Raw genomic sequence first — 21,808 nt, forward strand, 5'->3', positions numbered from 1 at the left:
GCTGATACTATGAAGCAGAGAAATGAAGAAATACGTAGATAAAAGAAAGAGAGCAGGAAGGAATAGAGGATGAGTGCGAGGATTTTATATGTAAGGACTAGAAGATGAAAAGGGTAAGGGGGAGTGATTTTGTCAGTGTTTTGGAAGAATTAGGTCTCACTGGAGGTTTTGCACAGATTTTTAATTCTAACGCATAAAGGCTAACTGTTATGAAATTCATTTTACTTTGTTGGTAGGTAGTCAAATGTATCTTTTGAATACAGATTTAGTATCCTGAGTGAGTATAGAATCAGGACTGAACATTTTTCAAAACACAGCTAGCTTCGCATGGTGAGCCATGGTCAGCTCAACTGTGTGCAGTTCTAGTCAACAGAAAGGTGAAAAAGGGACCGTATGCCACGGGTTCGTGCCAGCTGCACTTGCAGGACAGAAATAGATGGCAGGTATGTGCCAAGGTGTGTTGTTCATCCATAGCAAGTGACAGCAAAAGTGTAACTGTGGGTGATAAACATAGCGGATGCTGCACAAAATGCAGTAATTTTTTATAAAGAATGGCATTGCCCCCTTTGTTTCAGCTGGTTTGCAAAATTTATGTCCAGAACGACCCCAGTGTGATCAGTCCACAAAATGTTTCCCGGCTGTATTGAATTTACACAGCCAGCTTCTGGGGGCTGAGGGGGTTGCAGGGGTGCCATCTGTGAGAAGAGATGATTAGAAAAGCTTTTGGGGTCTTTCCCAAAAGATTTGCTCTTTCCCATTCACTTAACCACTTACACCAATGTAAGGTTTGATAATAGCTTATATGAAACCTGGCTACAGTGGCTTGGATTTCGTATGCTTTATGCAACCACTCTGGGGCACACGGAAATAACTACGTAAAGCCCAGAGCAATAAGGGATCAGGCCTTGTACTAGTCGCCTTCACAGCTGTGACAAGAGGGAGAACACGGCTGTGGAATTTTCTGATGTTGCTTTCCTGCATGTGCAGGGAGCAGCAGTAACAGTCCATAGGTACAGGAAATGTTCCAGTTTCTCTGCGTGTTACCATGGGAATTTAAACACAGCTACTCATATGGCAGTATTAACTGGTCTGTTAGTGAGCAATTCTGGAGAAAAATCTCATTAAAAATGTGTACTTTCTACATCTCAAATCAATTTCCATGCCTTTTTGTTGTTTGCTACCTAATTAAATCAATGATTCTGTTGCTGAGCTTGAAATGAAGCTGACACAAAGTCCAGAAATGCTGCAGAAACCAACGGGCCTTGCAACAGGTCCTCGTTTTCATGGCCACACCATTCGGATGCGTTACATCTGTTCATTAACCAAACGGTGGTGTCGTTGTGTTCCCATATTTACCAAATCCTACGAAAAGGAGGTTTCCTATTACTATTGTAGAAGTATAGGCCCAGTATTGTACAAAGAAGGAAAGAGGAATTGTGGTATTTTGTATTTCTCACTAGTTACGAGTAAAATATCTACCCAGCAAGTTTGGGGGTTTTATTTTAATTCTGCTGAAATATTTTAATTGTGTTTGGTGTACAAATGCAGCATAAATCCTAGTTTTATATGATTCTGGAATATTTTACTAGGAATCCTTACATATGGATCATAGTTTATCCCTCTTCAGGCCTGGTAAACATAGTTGTGAAATGCTTCTCCTTCTTGAAAGCCTTCTTTTTAAAGGAAGGTTCTTTTTTTTTTTTTTTCCTTCTCCACACACACATTCATAAAAAGCATTATCTTAGTCTGCAGTTAGTCTCCCTGCAATCAAATAAAGGGCATGGTTTAATTGGAGAACCACTAGAAATATTTTAGAGGGATTAACACTAATGGAGGAACAAATTATCTTTCTATCAAATGAGGTTAATAAGAAAAATTAGTAGTGGCCCCTCACAGCTAGTCAAAAATCTTACAGAGCCTGTTAAAAATTAATCAAGGAACTTTATCTATAAAGTCTATGGAATTTTCAAGTGGTTTAGGGTCCTGACTCTTGCTCTGAAAAGGATCAAGCCCTTTGGAAGCCTAACTCTTACTGCCAGGTCAGATTTTAAAAACTTGTTTCCTCAAGAAATAAATTGTAACCTGAAGGGGTTTTCTGAAGTAGTAAGTGCCTAGTTGAACTTTTGCTGAAATTAATGTTACACATAGTCCTGGTTAGTCTATTACAATCTGTCTTGTTCTCAGTAAAATTACTATAGGTTCATTAACACTTTAACTCATAATTACGTTTATGTAGTAGACTGGAAAAAGAGATTATTATTTTTTATTGACTCTATTCTGTAAAAAGTATAATTGCTTAATCCTTTACAATATTTAAAACAATTCTACAATTAACAGGTGGCCTTTATTTGCATAAAGGCAATTCACAAAGGTGATTTGTAAAACTATATTAAGCATCAATTTTATCTGTATATTGATGTGATATTTGCTGTATTCATTGGCAAGCTGTAAATATACGTTAGGAAATCTTTGGCATGTATCAAAGTACTGAAATGCATGGTGTTGTTGCAATACAGCTATAATCACTTCCAGTTGAGTATTTCATCACAATTCCTAAAAACATACTGTCTTTATTAAGACAAGTACAGCTGAAATATCCACAGTGTGGTGGGTTGACCTTGGCTGGATGCCAGGTGCCCACCAAGCCACTCTATCACTCCCTTCCTCAGCAGAACAGGGCAGGGAGAAAATAAGATGAAAAAGAACTTGTGGGCCAAGATAAGGGCAGTTTAATAAAGCAATAAAAATAGTTGTGTGCGTGGGAGCAAAGGAAAACAAAAGACATTGTTCTCTGCTTCACATCAGCAGGTGATGCTCAACCACTTGCCGGGAAGCAGAGCTGCAGTACGCACAGCAGTTGCTCCAGAAGACAAACGCCATAAATGAGGAATGCTCCCACTTCCTCCTCCTCTCTTTTAGCTTTGGTACCCGAGCAGGCGTCAAATGAACTGGAATATCCCCTTGGCCAGTTTGGATCAGCTGTCCTGGCCCTGTCCCCCCTGAGATCCTGCCCAGCCCAGCTTGCCGGTGGGAGGAGGGGGAGCGCTGGGGCCAGCCCTGATGCTGTGCCCACACGGCTGGGTTGGCAGTACCTTGGCAGCACCCACAGCGCCAGGAGCCTCTTCTGGGGCTGTCTGCTGACGGCTAACCATAGCTATATAATAATGCCTGGGATCTTATGTTTGTGTGTTGCCTCCTTTTGTACACACAAGTGTCTTAAGGAGTGCTGTTAGTTGGGGTTTTTTAATTAAAACATTTGGCACAGGGACAATTCTCAGATTATTTCCTGACTTGTCTGCATCCAGACAGGCTGTAGGCTAACTACCTGTAGGCTAAATTTTCACTTGCTCTAATAAAAGCAGTAGAAGACTAAGTCAGTTGTAATTTTGATATCTACAAATATGAATGTAGTGCAGTGAATGGCAATAAATGGAAGCACTGGACACAGTTCTCCAGTGGTGTTCTGTGCAGGTGTAAACTTGTCCCTCAGTACAAATCCTACATCTATTTTGATTGAAGTCTCAAGGTGATGATATAGTCAACCTTGTAAGCAAAAAATAAATGCCTACTTACAATCACTTTCTCAGGAAAATTCTCCTGAAAGACTAAGCATAAGCAAAGCATTTAAATTTGCATAAAAACTTATAAAAGTCTGATTTATTTAAAACTCTAGTTCCATACATGTAATTATAGACATAAACTTAGTGACTATTCATGTACACTTAATTGTTAGTACAGTGTCTATCTAAGCATTAGTGGCCTTTAGCATCTCTTCACCTCAATGCTGGAGAGGAGTTTTCCTTCACAACATCATAGGCTAAAAGCCATTAGAGCCAAGCCAAAATGTTGCAGATTAAGTGGCTTTCGTGTTATGCTAGGAACCACTTTGAGAGTGCTGTTTGTCATCTGCCAAGAGAAAGGTGGGGATCAATCTTCACGTCTTCTCTCTCATGCATATTAAAAAATCTTTAAGGTGCCACACATTATCGCATTCAATTAAAATTCCCATTAATCTAACCCATAATACAAGAAACATGAGAAACCTAAAATAAAAAGTGGCATGTCCCCCTGCCCCCCTCTTCACTATATTTCAAGTACATCTGACTCTGAAGTTACTCCCATCAAACAAGAGCAGGTAGAAATTCTTCAGTTAAGGAGAAGCATTTTTTTTTTACAGTTGCGTAGCCAGAGGCCCTTGGTGAGAAGGTTTTCCTAATCATCTTCCAATGAAGAACAGAAAAACTTCAAGGGTGGTATCTCCAGAGGAGTATATTATTAGAAAGAATTGGTATTTGAGGACCTTTATTTTATTAAAAATGCGCAAGAACTCCTATGTATCTAGTTTCACATTAAGCTTAGTGAAAGGTTAGGAAATTAGCTCATATGTGCTGTTTATACAGTTGGAAGGATGAAGGAGACTTTATATTTCACAACTTCTTGTTTCTGACAAGCGGCAGTGAATTCCAGTGAATCATTTCTGAGGCCACTTATCCCATAAAGATGGAACTGAAGGTACAAACTGAGCTGACAAATGCTCCCAGAAAGCCTTCAGGTGGTAAGGTGAAACTGGATCTTGGTCGCTGCAGATCTCAACTGGTCTTGAATTGGTGACCTACAGGTGAGGGGTTGTCTCTCCTACACTTTTCATCTCTAACTTCTGAATTTTTGCAGTTGATGAACAATTCATGAACTTCTATTTATCTTCAGCAATTGCCTTATGAATCAAGGATTTAACTGGAATAAGATAATCCAGGAAATAGTAAATTTCAATTCATTTTTATGAATCTAATATATATTCTGCATATGAGAGCAGAGATGTGAATACATTAGCGATAAATATACTAGAAAGAAATTACCTATTTCTATAAATGTAGTTTAATTCCCAAAGACATGTAGTCAGAGATTGTGGCATATCTAACCTTTTGTAGCCCTTGGATTGGCTGCTAATCTCTGCTCTTAAAAATGAGTGAATATACTCTGCAGTTTTTTTCCTCTGTTGTTTCTTATTTATAATGGACTACTTTTCAGCTCAATTCTTGGTCTAAAGCAATATGGGTCCACAGCTAAATGCTTTGGAAAATGTTGCATTATTTCCAGGGAATTTCTTTCTTTTTCTGTTGGCGAAACAATAGCTTCTCTGTATTTGTTGTTGATAAAACTGTTTTAAATCCTTTCTCTGCTGTCAAATATAGAATCAAGTGTGATGTTAGGCAAGTGGTTGTAAATTACATTAGTCCACACTCCAGGATTTGCTATCTTTGTTTCTGGAGTAATGGCAAAAAACTGTCAGACTGAGGGGCAGGTGATATTTTTAAAACACAGTAATTCATGGACTGCAAAGGCTAGCTAGAAACTCATGGTTTGGAGCACTGAGAATCAAGTAGTTTTCATGAAAGATTTTTCCAAATTCTGTCTTTGAGCACAAGTATTTCAATTAATACTTGAAATAAGAATTTTAAATTACAGAAATATGTGTAAGTGCAGGTGTCAATCAATTAGTTCCCCAAATGTAGAGTGAAAAGTTAGAGGTTGTGATGAAAATGTTAGCACATTCTGAGCTTGTCATAGATGCCAATGTGTTCAGAAAGCTCTAGAAAGAGTAAACTGCATAATCTGCAAGTATAGGAAAAGTACTTCCTAACCTGTACAAAGGATTCTGTATTAACAAGTTTATTAATTATGGCATAATCAGAAGACTTTACACTTGAAGAAACCATAAAAACTTTCAGTCCTTCAATCGCTCTGAATTCTTCTATGGCAATGCAAGAAGACAACATATCACAGCACCAAATAAATCCTGATTATCTTCTAAAATTTCTTAACTAGACTCTCCAGTTCAGATACTTTCCCCATGAATCATTTCATAAGTATTGAGAGGGTGAGTCTGGCCTTTAGTCTGTCAAGGTATCCATATTTATGATAAGAATGACAAACCCTTTCTGTAGCATCTGCAATATCTTTTTTTTGCTTAAAATATTTTTATTTTGCTTAAAAAAGAAGAGTGTACTCCTCAGAACAGCAGCGCGTGGTCCATACAAGTCATACAGAATTCCTTGGTAGCCTGGCTATGCGCTTACAACAAAATAGTCCGGTAGCTCCTTTACTGGGGGAAAAAAAAAAAAAAAAAAAAAGGTCAGGATCATTGTTCTCATTTTACGGGGAAGAAAACCATTTGAGAGCTGAAGAGAAAGGGGAAGCGGCCTGTGGCTTGTGGCAGCAGCATTCTCAGGAGTTAGATGGAGATGGAATTGGATTAAAATTTACCCGAGCCCTGCTCTGGTTCTTTAAGTAGCAGAGCATGCCTCCTCCCTTGCAAATGTCCCAAATTTAAAGAAGAAAATGCTTACATCATTCCGTTTAACAATTCTTTTCAACATTTCTGTAGCCCTGCCTAAATATAAATGGAAATGAAAATAGAAAGGGAAGCACAGAACCTGATAATGTTTAATCTGTGAACCAATCCATCCACATAGAATAACAAAAAGACAACATACGAATCTGTAATTTTCCTACAAGAAAGGTCAGTTAAACCAACTTGACCTTTTTTCCACATATAAAGCAATAAGCTATCAGCCCTATCTGAACAGTCTTCAATCCCAAGGCACTCTCAAAATAACTTGGAGATAAAGCACAGAGATAAAAATCAGTAGATGCTGATGAGTTGGGCATGCAGTTGTTTCTTCAAGATGTTTCTTCAAGAGAAATTTTACATATGCTCTAAGTCAAAGTCGGGGAGAGCAAAATGGTATTTCAGAATAACAACTCCCTGGAGAAATGAAACAGATTAATGTGTTATCACAGACAAATAAGTTGGAAACTCTCTAATTTATAGATACTTAGATATAAGCACATGAAGATACTGCTATTAGGGCATTAAAAATAGAAGTATTTTCTTTCTACTTCAAGATTCCACTAAATAACTATAAATTTCTAATTAAGTACATGTTAAATCTGTGTAACAATATAGTTTAGTTTATACTTTGGGACTGAAATCTGAAGCCTAAAAGTAATAGTAACTTAAAAGTACGGGTCAAATATCCCAGAATTATTTTCCTAAGTAGAACTACATGAAGAAAAAGGGGACAGCAGCAGTGGAGCAACCCCAGCTAATGCCGCCTTCTGACACAGAGACAAAAGCATTGAACTACTCAGACTCCAGTATTTGATACACAGCAAATCATCCTTGCTCTAGAAAGCACAAGTGAATGACAAATCCAGTCTAACCAACACTCCAAAGCTATCGTCATTGTCTTTCTTCAACTCCATTCAACACATCATCCAGAAAATCAGAAGTGCTCAGGGCACTGGAAATGGTCAAGAAGTAAAAAGCGCTTAAGAGATCTGAGGTTAAACTGCAAACCCACCACCATCAGAGCGGTACCTGTGCAGAATTTCATGTTCTGTGTGTCACAGTTAATTTGTCTATTTCCTCAAGTTTGTGTCCTGTGGCACGATTTGTGTTTTGTCATGAATTTCAAGAATTCAAAATTTTCTCCAAATCATTCCAGGCTACACTTCCTGATAATGTCCGAAGGGTTAAAAGTCCAGGGACTATTACCAAAGTATATACCAATGCATAATTATTTTGAAGATGATTCATGAAGTGTTTATGGCACTGAAATCTGTAATACATCAGTAACCACGGCATATGGATTTACCTTACTTTAAGCTCACATATTTCACTGCAAATGGCTTATGTGTTCACATACCATTGGTAATGAAACGAGCAGCTCTTTAAATGAACACATCTGCAGTGCTTGTGGATGTGTTATAGATGTTCTTTGCTGCAAATGCATTACAATTTTTTAAAGCATTAAATATGTATGTGCTATTTATATAATTCTTACAAAGACATGGAACTTTTATGTTTTGAAGACTTCAAATGAATTTTTACCACTTTTCTCTTGATATTTTTCTTTTGTTACAGCATTGGCAGCATTTACTTAGCCTGCTGTTCAGAACAATTATTTTGTCCAAGAAATTATCAACTTTTACCTCTGGTTCATCTGCCACATGCCATAGATCTGTTTTCTTTATATCTATTTTCTGGTTTTCATAGATATATTTTCTTCATTGCTTTACTTTTTTTTACAAGCAATGAAACCTGTTTTTTCCTCTACTGCAGTATTCATCACTTACCTATTTACCCCATATCATTGCAGTACGGAGCAACAGATTAGCTGTAAAGACAGGACACCAGGCACCGAACCTAAGGATGCTTCATTTTACATACGTGCCTGTTTGGTTTCAGATGTTACACATGGGTTGGTGTTCTCATCTGAAATGCAGTTTTAGGTAGCACTGGGCGATGGCTAACCCCAGCTCCATGTATAACAGCCACTTAACCAACAGGTCACCTGCTATGAGCTGCTCAACCCTGCGTTTCCCAGGTTATAAAGAGGAAAAAGACTATCTTCTTGCCTCCCGGTGCTGTTTAGAAGATCGGAAACAAATTACAGGCTTTCTTCTGCCAGTGCTCTGCTCAAGTATTTCTAGGTACAGAATTAGTCCCGCATTGAGGATTAAACAATTGGTGATTACATTATTGGCCCAGATACCACTGAAGAGTGTTCACAAGGCGGAGGCTATCCATTCTGGGTAGCTGAATGTAAGAATGCCAATTGTCTGTTTTGCAAAAATGTGTGGGAGAACGGCCAGTACAAATTCTGAGTGCATGTCCACAATGACTTCAAAGACCCAAACAGGTTGACACCAGACAAAACCGGTGGCCCAGATGGAAGCTGGAGGAACCTTCATCACTGCAGCCTCTGAAGATCAAGACAATACATGAAAGAAGACTAAGGAAGACAAAAATATTTCATTAAATCTAAGGAAACTTCTGCTCATTGAATAATTTCCTTAAGCAACCTCTTCCAGTATTTTTTTTCAGTCTGGAAACTTAAAGTAGTTTATTTGGTTGAATAGGTATTACACAGCCACATTCAGGCTTGCCTTTGTGGTGTGCTCCTACTGGTTCAGGATGTGTCACACTCAACAAGCTCTGAGTTTTGCAGTGAGTCTTCTCCTCTATGACATCCCACCTATTCCAGAATTCATGAGCAAAGAAAACAAGAACGGCTTTTCTCTTGCTGAGTGGCTGCTTCCTTGCAAAAGCTGCAAAACCTGTTATTTTTCATACGAATCTAGTGTCTCCTGATCAGAATAACCACACACCAGTTTTATTTCCAACATCATCTGGGAAAAAAAAACATTAAAAAATTTGGAAATAAACTCTGAAAATGTTTTACATGAAAAGGAAGTAGAAAGAAAACCTGAAATAGGCTTTTATTCAGAAAAGAAATTTGTTAAAAGATTTTTAAGTATTAATCCCTGACTGGGAATTTGTTCAAAACATTGTGTTTCAACAGAGCGTTTCATTACCTGCCATTTATTTTGTTCTCTTGCTATCGATAATTTCCTTTAAATTGGAAAGTGTCTCCTTCTGAAGCCAACTTGTTTTAGTGTGTGACTAGACAATTATATTTAAATTTGTGTACTTTCTTTGTGAACAATTCCTACAGAAATTACTGTGAATTATGGCTTCATGCAATTATGACTTTAGGGTAGCATCGCCAACATTATTTTTTATCAAATGCTTTAAAGGTACCATATATTATAATGGTGAATAAATAGCAAGAGACATTTCTGAATGTGATTACTGTCTAAGAGATATACAGGCAGGTACATCTGGGTACATCATGTTTAGGAAGGAAAATATTTTAGTGCATACGCTCTGGAACAGAAAATGGGATATTTGAGTGCTATTCTCTGCTCTGCCATGGACCCATGCAAGAATATGGTGATATCTCTTGGCTTCTACTTCTCTGCCCATAATTTTTCTGTTGTATCTTCTAATCAACAATTATTTCTTCCTGTAGTCACTGACCAAACCAAGACTTTAACCTCAGCTGGGAGCCTGTATACAATAATGATGACAAACTTTTGAGCATGGAGTTCTTTTAAGAAAGGCATGACTTGCAGTTCAAAGTTCTTTTATGTGAAGGGAACAAAGGGAAAACAGATATTGAAAATGACCCAAGAGAAATGTTTTGACAGTATGCATACAAAAGGAGAATATGTTAGCATTGAGACTCCAAAAGACAAGCCCTGATCTAGCCATTTAATATATACCTGTTTCTGTAATCAAGGACAGATGAAACTAATTAATACCTGGACATGATTTAGTTTAATCCTGCGAGTAGCCCTTAATACTCCAGTGAGTATTCACTACTCAACAGGAATGCTGAAATGTTTAAAGATAACTTTTTATTAATTCCAGTTTGTAGGTTTTCTGTGTTCTTTAACGAAGGATTTTGGTAGAGCTGACTTACTTGCCTGAGCTTCGGCTGTATATCATTTTAGCACCTTAAAATAATTTTAAATTCTTCATCCTCAAAACTGCCAGCTTGCTAGAGAAATACCGTCAGGGTTGTACAGATAGCTGAGTGGATACTGAAAGATTACAGGTTAGATTTTGAAAGAAGTTGAGGTACCTAAAAATCTGACCCTTGGTGCCCTGCTGAAAATCACATAGATGGAGAAGAGAAAGGAATTCCAGGCAGCTTCGTTTGGGGAGGCACTAGATGGCCCTTTCTTCCTTGCTGTTTCACAAACCTGGGGCTGCATGATCCTCTGCAAGGGTCTTTGAGCGGATGGGCAAGAGCATCTAAAATGACTTTGAATCAATCAATGGTAAGCTCGCTCTGAGCTGGCATTTACCATGGAGAACTTCATGGCAAAGATTTCACCAGGAAGAAAGTTTGCCTAGTATTACATGAGTATATATCATCAAAGGGTAGAATTTTTTTACATGGATGTTTGTCTTTTGGGTTTTTTTATCAGTTTGGTTTTAATGACAGATGAGGAAGTAGGAGGTATTTGTCCATATGACAAACCTATCAGAGTAGTCAATATTATTTAGTCAGAATGCTGATAATTATTTTCTTTATAAGGGGGCCTAAGTATACAAACTAAGGACAAGCTGAAGAAATTTTGCCAGCATTGTGTTTAATTTCTACTCACTAAGCTTCTAGTAGTATCACTTTCTCATAGGCAGATTAGTAAATATGGGTTTAGCCATCTTCTACTGCAAAGAATAACCATGTTACCTGCCTTAAAATCATTGTGTAGTAGTTTAAAGAACTTTGTGATAATGTTTTCACCTCCAATTTATGTTTGTTGGACACATAAGCCTCCCATAGCCTTCTCCGTGTTGATTTGAAGGGGGGATTGGAAGGGTGAAAAGAGAAATGAAGGAAACCCACAGAGTGGATTGAAAGCTCCACCCAGGGATCTTTATACGAACCTAATAGGGATCAGCCTCCTGAGCAGGACATACATTTTGAGCGAATCTGTTGTAATAACTCCATAATTTAAACTTCAAACCTGAAATTGAATGTTTGACTAACTTTATATCTCTCAGTAATCCAACAGATTTAAACAGGTGGAGCTAAAGGTTCCCAGCCATTAGTTCAACACTGCTTCATGTTTGATGAGGAGTAATAAATCCTGAGCTTGCCGTTTGGAGCTACCCAGCTCCATGAAGCGGTGTGATTTAGTAAAGGTACATGCCTGAGCACTTCCACTGAGTTATGTATTTAGGGGATCCAGGATCACACCTGGGGCCTTAAAATAGTGAAAGAAATAGGCTGAGCCCCAAAGCTGCAGGCAGGGGCATTGGGGTACAGCTCTGGGCTTTTGAGATGCTTCTGTATGTGACGTATATGCGAACTACAGCTCAACTTCAGAACATTTTGGCTGTAGTTATTTTCTGCAGAGATGAAAGAATTTCTAGGGAGATTGTTCATGTAAAGTTTTTTGGTTTTTTTTTTTTTTTTTTTAAGGAATCGTATGCTCAAGGTTTAAAGCTTGCTTCCTCAGTATCACCCGTATTATGACTGGTTTCATTTTCTATCCGTAGGGGGTAGCACAACTGTCTTATCCTGAGTGCCCATATGTGATCAATACAAGTTTATGTGTTGAATTAAATCTCAGCGGCATTAATTTAATCTAACTGGAGGTTGAGCAGCACAAACACGTTTGATCATTACAGAATTAATACCTAATGTACTGAAAAGGACAAGGCACCATTCTGACAGGTCTCGATGTTTATTTTTCCCAACTTCTCCTTAAATAGCTGCTGCCAGCCTGATATAACAGTAATTCATGCGTTTGAGGGACGCCACGATGCTCTTCTCATTAGCTGAGGATTAGGATTCTTGTAAAATCCGGGCTGCTTTGGGCAGGCGGCAGGCGGGGACGGCTGAGCACCGCCAAGGGCACCGCTGTGATCAGCGCTTTCCCCGGTCCGCTCGGTGCCCGTGTTTGCCGCGGGTTCTTGGCCTCCCGCACCCAGAAGTGCCCGGCGCTGCCGGGGGAGCACGGGGCTTTGCGGGACAGCCCCGCGGCGGCGGGCGGCTGCGTTCCGCCGGGCGCAAAAGAGTTGTGACCGCGCTGCCGGGGCGTGGGGGAGGCTGGTTGCGCCCCGGCGGAGCGCCCGACCCGCCGGGCCCCCACCGCTGCTGTGGGCGGTGCGGGATGCGGAGCGGCGGGGATGCGGGTGGTGCGGGATGCGGGGGGGGGCCGCGGGGTGCCCGGGCGCCGCCGCGCGGCCGCCAATGGCGGGTTCGGGCGCCTCCCGCCTCCCGGGGAGTCCCGCTCCCCCGCCCCCCGCCCGCCGCCGTCCCGCCGCATTCCGCCGCCCAGCCGCCGCCGCCGCCGCTCCCGTGCGGCTGGGTGCTGCCGCCGCCTCCCCGGCGCTACGGCCCCCCGCCGCGCTCCCCCCCGCCCCGGCCCGCCCCGCCGGGCTTGAAGGTCACCTCCGCCCGCCCCCGCTCCGCGGCCACTTTCCGCGCCGGCTGGAGAGCGGCAGCACCTCACCCGCGGGAGGGTCCCTGGCCAGGCGGAGCGGGGCTCCCGCGGGGCGGGCGGCCGCCCGCTCGCTGCCCCCCCCAGCCCCCGCCGCGGCGGGGGGTCTCGCCGCTGCCCGCGGAGGTCGCGGGCGGGCCGGGCGCCCCGCTGCCGGTGCGCGGCGAGCCCGGGGGCGAGCCGGGGGGCGCGGCATGCGGCGGTGAGGGCGGCGGCGCTGCCCGCGGGGAAGGGGCTGCGGCGGCGGCGGGGAGCCGCGTCCCGCTGCCCCCTGCCTGGCGGAGCCGCTCGCTCCGGACGGGAGAGGCGCAGCCGGCTTCGCCTCCGCTCGCCTCTTTATGGTGAGTTTGGGCCGGGGGGCGGCGGGATGATGGGGGGGGGGGGGGGGGGCATCGGCATCCTGGCAGGTGCGCGGCGGCGGAGGTGCTGCTGCGGCCCCGCTCCGCCCTGCCCGGCCCGGCCTCCCCCCGGGGAGGAGCCGCTCCCGCTGCCACCGGCCGCCGCAGCCGCAAAGTTTCCGGGCGGCCCGGGCGGAGGTTTGCGCGTCCGCGGAGCGCCCACGGGCGGCGGGGTGGGGGTCTCTCTGGGAGCGGGGCTGCGGGCACCGGCCGGCCGGGCTCGCCCCCTGCCAGGCGGGGGCAGGGGCTGCGGGGGTCTCGCGGCGGGCGCTGGCTCGCCACATACAGGGAGAGCAAGAAAAATGGCCAGTCGGGGTTCGGACGAGTTACGGGGGTTTCAAAAAGTGCAGGTATTGAGCTGCTGGGAGCCCGCCTGCCTGTAAGTCATCGCTGGTTACTTATTTTGTAGGCGATTCATCATTTTCTCCTGGACGCTCCTGTCGGGGAAAAAAGTATCAGTGTTGCCTATATACATGCTCGCTACAGGTGAAGTGACGCTGTATACATTTAAAAGGTGTAGGCAGCGGTGGCAGCGCTGGCGCTGCCCAGCACAGGCACGGCTCCGCAGCCTGGCTGTGGGACGGGGCGCTGCCAGCCCAGTCCGGCTCAGCCCAGCCCAGCCCGGCCCAGCCCCCGCAGGTGGCCGGACGCGTGGGCTGTGGAGTTTGACTCTGCAGTGATTGACATGAGCGAAGAAAGATCTTGTCCATATCTGCAGCTTTTGTTTATCCACTCTCTGAACTGCAAATGTGGCAGGGTACGGTACAGCCTTAAGTAGCTTAGGGGTGACTGGTTTTTTACGTTAAATAAAATTGAGTTTATTCAAGATGAATTGGATCATAAAATCCGACAGAGGCTGAGGACAGTGTCCCGAGAATGTCAGGTCCCTTGCTTCACTCCTCACTCCAGGCCTGACGATACTTTACAGAGAAAGATACTGTATGTTTCATGTGTTTTTTAGAAGTATGAAAACAGTTGTATCTATGGGCTCTGAAAGTAGGAGCAAGTTTGTCACTCTGTGATGTTAGAGATGAATGATTGTGGATTTATTACAGTCTATGAAAAGGAGCTAGTACTCATAATCAAAGAATTTTTTTTTAGAGACCAAATAGTCACAGCTGCTTGAGAAACTACATGTTGGGAAGAGTGGGGTGTGTGTGTGTGTGTGTGAATGTTCAATGCGTATCTCAGTAGATCATTTTGTTTTCAGGAAAGTATTTGGTATCACATGCTCTAGTTATGAGGATTATAGTAACAATTTAGAATAGCTCAAACTATCGTATTTAAAATTTATTTTCTTTGATTTGAATGATTTTTGCATTGCTGAGTTTTTGGGAAACTATTTTAACGTAGCGTTTCTGATTATAGTCCAGATCTACTACCTGCCTTAGGTAGGCTTCAGAGGTTTGGCTACAGAATTTTAATTTACAATTCATTCTTCTGGTAAATATGTTAGCCAAAGGACTTGACATTTTGTGAAATGAAGCCTGTGTTTGTAGTGTCAAGACTATATTTCTTTTTTCCATTAGTACTTAGCTGGGTATCAGCAATATAGCTGACAAATGTAATGAATAAAATTCACAGTATGTTGATGATTTTTATAGTCCTTGTAATTGAAGTACTTGGTGTCCTTGACATGATGAGGATGCTTTTCTGGTTTTCATGAAAGGGTATCCTTAAATGACAGAAATACCAGCAGCAGTCAAGTGTCGAGGAAGAGAGCGGGATTGTTAATTCCTGGATGCATAATGCGATACATTTCTAGTAGAGAATATGAGTATGCCTGTCAGATTACAGGGTCCGGTTCCCAGCATTGTGAATTATTGTAGTGATGCCTACACACTCTGCGCATATAATAATCCCTTACTAACACGCACCTGCAAAGGAGGGAGAATGTTATGTCTGTAGGCCATGCTGTCAGTGCTGGTGGGCTCTGAAGGGGCTTCTTACTTCCCAAGCTGCTGGGCCTCCACAAAGCCCCTCTGGAGTTAAACATGGAGTAGCCAAAGGGGACTCAGCCACTCAGGCCATCAGGCTTTCTGCCCGGGGCAGGACCAGCTCCTGTGTCATCTCTGATGGATGTTTGTGTCCTTTTTCTGTTCCCCTTCTTCTCTAAATTTTTTTCCTACTTTTGCTATTTTTTCCTTCATCTCCTTTTTTCTTCTTAGTGTATGTTCTTACTTAACTCTTTTCTAAAGAATCTTCCCTCATCCCCTCCAAACCATCTTTCCCTCTGGTGTGCCCGGTCAGTTTGTGTTCCAGTATTTTTATTGCTTTCTGGAGGACCTCCTGCTTCTCTGCCAGCCCTACATATATGCTGGCTTTACCAGGCTTTTGCCTAGGTTTAAGGAGGGATTTAATGGAAATAGCATCCTCGGTCTCACTTTGTGCAGACAGGTAAGCTTCATTTAAGACCAGAAGTGCCATTCAGTATTCACTTGCAGGGGGGGAAGTTGAGCTAGTTGGAAATACAGGACAGACGAGACCAATGGCTGAGTTAAATAACTTACCATCGCTACTTTATTATGCTGTAGCTTTGACACGGCATTATCTGATTTGACACGGCATTATCTGATTATCTGATCATAAGCATTATGTACTGTAAAGATGGAATTCCTAGTGCTGGCCACAAGAGGAAATATTATTTACGGTTGTGGGAGGCATGACTATGTTAAGCATACAGTTGTCTGAAAGGTATGTTAATCTGAAAAAGACAAATCTTCCATCATTCAGATTTATATGTAATATTACAGCTTGAGAGAAATATTATAGTTGAAAAACATTTTCCTCTTAGCTGTGCTTATTTTGTGCCTGTCAGAACTCTCTTTGCTGATTTCTTGGATCTTGACTCCTTCCCGTTTCATCTGGCAGACTGGGGATGCTGTTGTCTCATGCACCTTTGCAAAAGTAACATGTGAATAAAACCGAAGAGTTGTGAAACAAGTGAATGGGTAGGGCTTAAAAGAGTAGCAAACAGAATGTTAGGTGGCCTGACTGTTCATGGGTTTGATTATGATATCGTTTACATCTATGGCAGAGCTTCTGTTGATTTGATTGTGCAAGATTTCAGCTGTAATACTTCCTGAGAGCAGAAGGCTCCTATTGCTGAGGATCTTTTTCCCAAGTCATTAATGAGGAGTCTTATTTTTTATTGTTGCTCTTTGATTTTAATTCTTTGTTTAGTTGCACTTTTTTATGAGTAGTTTAATTCTTTTCATTAAATAACTGAAATTTTCAGTGCCCGTAATTATTTTGCAGCACAAATCCTCCTTCGTGAAAGTATAATGCCATCTCTGAAAATTTATGTTGTATATTCTTGAATACTACAATATTAATAGATACTGGGTTTTATCACCTATTCTGAATGTATGCTTTTATGATTAAACAGGAAACTGTTTATGAAGTTTTCTATCAGTATTTATTACACTTTCCCTTCATAGCTGAATTTTAATATGCCAGAAATTAAAACTTCCTGCAAGTAAGATGATTGTGTCTGTGTCTTTAATGTTAATGCACTGAAAAATGAATGTAAACTGAAAGGAAATGTTACCTGACATGGGAAAATGCTTTTGGGATGCTGGGATTTACAGTGGTATATGACAGCAGTATTGAAGCACGTGTAAGATTCTGAAGAGCACAAAGAAGCAGTCACGTTTGAGTCACAGTATGGGTAACAGATACTGAGCAATGTCAAATGCCAAAAATATGCTTGTCATACTTTGAAATACTCTTTCTTGCCAAATAGGTGTAGTTTAATGTCTCTACTCATCTGCTCCAGATTTTGTACTTTGCAGAGAACCTGTCTACAAGTAAGAACATTTGTAAGTGGAGCTTTTAATGAATATTCATAAATTCAAGGTAGTTTCTGAGGTGTGTTATGAGGTATTAACCATCTGGTTCTGTTCAAGGGGAAGGGAACTGTTAGGTATTTTGTAACTATGTATCTTTCAGAAATTTAAAAGTTGTTTGAAGTGTCTCTAACATAAGACATGTACACAAATCTAAAGCCCTATGCCAGTTTTCTCAAAGCTGGTTAAAACCCCCAGAATATTTCACATCTTTGGATGCAGTTCTAAAATTGGGTGTTTCCAAACAGCAAGATGTTATTGCAGCTAATACCCTGAAAGGAACAAGGTAAATGTACAATTTGAGATTGACAGATGCCTTAGTACCTACCTATGCAATTCAGTGCTCTAAAATTAAGAGAACTGCCTGGAGTGGGAAACACTGTGCCACAAACTGGGAACATCTGTCAGCAGGAGACTGACTGCAGTCAGTCAGGGAGATTTTGTAAAACTGACCGAGCAAACTCATGTGCATTAAAATAATTGTCTCTCTGCTTCACGTAGAAAGGCGTAAGGGAATATTGATACAGCAGGTTGAGCTGGAAGTCTTGGACTGTGTTAAAGGGCAAACACGCAAACCTACATCACTTCTAAGACAAATGGCATACTGATGATGTAGGGCCAGATGCAGCTGGTTGTGACCAGTGTCACAAACATTGTAAAAATACACAGATTTGCTTAGTTTGGAACATACTCGGTTTCTACCCTCCCGTGTACAACCCCAACCAAGGAGGTTCAGGGTACAAAAAGAAGAGGTTATGATTCCAAAAAAAAGGAATTACAAGGATACAGGCTAGAGTATGTTTAAAGCAATTGCTATTTTCTAAGCTTCTCATTGTTAAACAAATGGTATTGAGAGCTGGAGTTAGTGAATCTCAGCTTTCTGCTGTGTTTTATAGTTCATCGGTCTTGAGTCTGTCACAATGCTAGCGCTAGCTGTGATTCAAAATCTTCCTTTACTGTCGGGCATTTATTGATCAGTTTTCCATTGGAGTTTTTAGAATCTAATAAAGTTTCAATATGTACTGATGTACTTTTCTTGGTGAGGACACTCGCAGGGTCTTGCTCTTCTGATTGGAGCCTGGTTCCAAAGCTTTTCTAGGTTTTCGAGGGATTTTATTGTCTCTGAGTTCAGGCTCTCTATTAGATGTGAGCAGATACTGTATGATCAGAACAGTAAGCAGCTAGCCTGAAAATTCATAGTTTTTCCCGAGAAATTTTTCTTTCCTGGTGTTAGATGTCTGTTTTTTTTTTTTTTTTTTTTTTTTTTTTTTTTGTTTGTTTTGTTTTCTTTTTGTTTTTTTTTTTTGCTATATGTTGCAGAGGATTGACATTTTATGGTTTGGGGAGAGAGAAATTGGACAATGTTGAGTGGCAACGACCCAGGAAAAAGGCTTAATAGCCTTTGTCAGAGCCAATATTGGTATCTTTGTCTGCCCTGGCAAAACCTCCCACTTTTTTCCACAATTAACAATTTCTCCTAAATTAAGGTTTATGCAATATTAATCAGATTTTTTTTTTTGAGCAAATGAATTTGATAGATCCTGTAAACTGTCCCTATATGAAAATAATGAATACAGTGTTAAACAGTGGTTTCAGAATAATCTTCAATCTTCAAATTTATGTTGTTCTGTAACCCTTTGCCTTGGGATACAGCATAGTATCTATGCAGTCCTTGGCCACAGAACTTATGGTCTTGCTTCTTTGGAGGGAAAAGATACTGAAGCATCAGTTTTGAGTCATGCTTCTGGGTGGTTGTCTCTCATCAGTGTCACATGAAATAATTTGATAAAATATTACCTTCTTTTACAATGAAAGTCTACACTGAAGCTCTAGGATTTAAAAAAAAATAAAAAAAATAAAAAAATCTCACTCCACTACAGACAGTCCACTGTGTATGTGAATAGTAACTTACATGTCCTTTCCTCCAGCATTGAAGATGAGCTACCTAAAATGTCATCTACCACATGGTGATAGCCATTTTAAGTCTGCAACAATATAAATGCTAAGGAAGTCCCAGAGTGCAGTTTGAATTGGGCCACATAGAGTGACACAGCAGGAAGAATAATGGATCTAGATATCCTCCTGATCTTGCTGTGGTATTAGACCCCCTTTCCCCACTCCTTAATTTAGGATACTCTCCAAATGGCTCCTTCACTTCATGATGACCTCTTCTCTGTTGGCATCATGATAATATGTTAGTTTGCAGCTGCCTCCACAGGAGACGGATTGGGTTTCCCCTGGTTGTTGCAAGTATTGAACTCTTGCAAAATACCAGAATTGTTCCTGTTGCATGTTTTGCATACTTGCTTCATTGTGAATGTCCTCAACTTAAAACCAGATTATTTCGTCCTTATAGTTTTCCAATCCCTGATACCTACCCATGAGTTTTTTGGTTGACGTTTTTAGTTTCATTGTTTCTATTTTACAATGCTGCTTTCATTTTGACTCAGTACCCAATGTCTGACTGTAACTGATTATTAAGGATTTTACGCCACTGTGGGGAAAAATCAGCCATAAAGCCCAGCTGTCAGATGGAGCAGCTTAGGGGCTTTACCTAGGAGCCTGGTGCACAGAGCACTCTGGGGTGGCATACAAAAGTAGATCCTTTTGCTTTGTATAAGCCTTATTCTAAAATCATGCATTCTTTCATAGTGAAGCCATCTCTTACTCCTCCCATTGTAAAATGCCTTCAAATTGGTTGGCTTTGGTGCTGATATGATCTTTCATTCTCACTCTGGGAACTGTCATTATCAAATAAACCACCTGATTAATCAGTACTTGTTGGGATTATTGGTTCAAATGGGCAGGATGATGCAGTCGGGTAGTTTGACTCCTTTTATCACTTTGAGCGTAGTTTTGTTTCAGCAATTGGCATTTCACTGTAGCAAAATATGTAATCAACTGTAGGTGGTAACGCTCCCTACTTGTTTTCCCTTGAATGTGGTTAGCCTGAGGTTTTCCTGTTCCCAGTGTTTCAGCGCTGGCGGTTATATTCTGGCCTTTGAATGACTGGAACTGCTGTTTCATTGTAGCCAGAAAACTGCTTGTCTTAAGAGATGTATGTTTGTTAGACCCCGAATGGATTTTAAAAAGGACTTGAGTGTTGCTTGAACTCTTATTATGCACAAACTTGTCTGTGTAGGAACCTAATTATTTTATTATATTCTACATATGAAGATGCTTTTTTGCTACAGTGTATTCAAATGTGTATTACAATAAACTTCTGGTGCTGTGATTTGAGGAGTTCTGCAGGATAGTAGAAGTCTCTTGGAGACTGCTGAAAAGGATGGTGAGGTGATGATACCATCCCTGAGCACTAGGTAAAATTCCTGTCTTTACTGAAAAGAAGTAATTTAAAACAATTTTGAAACACAAAGTGATCAAATGGAGGAAGATACAGTTTCTTATAAATTCTGTACAAAGCATGTAATTTAGAAAAAAGCAGATGATAAAGAACAAGATAATAAAGGCATACCATAAAATGGAAACAAGTGGTTAAATAATTAGGCATAGGTGAGTCATAAAAATCTTGTAATAATAAGAGGTGTCCATCTTTTTTGTTACAGGAGCCCATAGTATTGAACCAGTTTCACAAGAAAATAATATGTGCAAGTAAATTAGAAATTGAGAGCTAGGTGATAAACTCTTCCTTTCTACTTATTTCTGAATTTTTTTTGCCAAAATCAAGCCAAAATCAGCACCTGTGCTTGTCTGTGCTTTGCCATGAACATTACACTTTGCCTGTAAAGGAATCCTCTTTTAGTTGCAAAAATGGATGCATCTTTATTAGCTGAGCTAAATTTTAGGCAGTGAATTGGCTTCTTTATTCCTGTAATGTGTTTAAATCAAGCACTGTACTGCCCTATGAGTAGATCTTAGTATTGTTGGCTGCTAAGCAGCACATCCCCAGCCAATGTGCATTCCACATTGCCATAAAAATGACTTGCTGGGTTACGTTGTACCAACACCTCATAATGCATCTGCTGCTTATTTTGCTATTTCAAATGCTATAGAATTTGGTCTCAAGTTTTGTGTTCTTTAAAGGTCTCCAAAGTAAGTCTAAAGAGCTACAGACCTTCTCTCATTCAAATCAACAGGAAATAATATCGATCGTGACAGGGAAGAGGAACACTGTTGGTGTCTTTTACTCTTGTGTCGTTTGGGCTCCTTGTTACCTCCCTTGTTACTTTTCTTTTGCCAATGCACAATCAGAGCAATTCCTATCTGTTCTGTATCTATCGTACCTACCTATTTGACTGTTCAGATCATTGCACCTTGAGTCCTCTGAATTTCCAAGAAGAAAGAAGCTGGTGTATTTTTTTTTATTTTTTTTTTTAATTTCTCAGGCCTGATATTTGCACAGTGACTGTGGTGGTAGTGTGTGCTGGGTTGATCTGGGGAAAACAATGATCCTTGGCTTTGGGCATCTCCAAAGGACGTGCTTTTTATCTCGCTCTGCTGAAGGGCTGGCTGTTGTCATCTGTGGATTTCAAGAATCTAGAATCACATTTTAAAGAGTAGGAGGATTTTAGGATGATAACTTATTCCTTTCTCTTTTTTCTTCCCCTTCCCCATTTTTTTCTTTCTTTTTTCTATTTTTCTTTTTTCTTTTTCTCTTTCTTGTTTTTCTCTTTATTTCTTCTTTTCGCTTTTTTTTCTTTTTTTTCCTAAAGAATCTTCTCTGCTGATGTTGAA

At 41.0% G+C, this 21,808-nt stretch overlaps 1 protein-coding gene across 14 annotated transcripts in view; it reads left to right on the top strand.

Annotated features, from left to right (window-relative positions):
• Positions 1 to 21,808, top strand: part of RBFOX1 (RNA binding fox-1 homolog 1) — a 1,334,594-nt gene that overhangs the window by 398,846 nt on the left and 913,940 nt on the right. Inside the window, exon 1 of one of the 14 annotated variants that reach the window (XM_080382953.1) lies at positions 1 to 13,208. This exon is cut by the window's left edge and continues 15,453 nt beyond it. The exons of the other annotated variants lie outside the window; for them this stretch is intronic. Coding sequence (XP_080239079.1) covers positions 13,206 to 13,208 — 3 coding nt within the window. The 5' untranslated portion in view covers positions 1 to 13,205. The remainder of the gene's footprint in view (positions 13,209 to 21,808) is intronic. 14 annotated transcript variants of the gene reach the window in all.

The sequence above is a fragment of the Falco punctatus genome (assembly GCF_963210335.1).
Source record: "Falco punctatus genome assembly, chromosome: 4".
NCBI classification, from domain to species: domain Eukaryota; kingdom Metazoa; phylum Chordata; class Aves; order Falconiformes; family Falconidae; genus Falco; species Falco punctatus.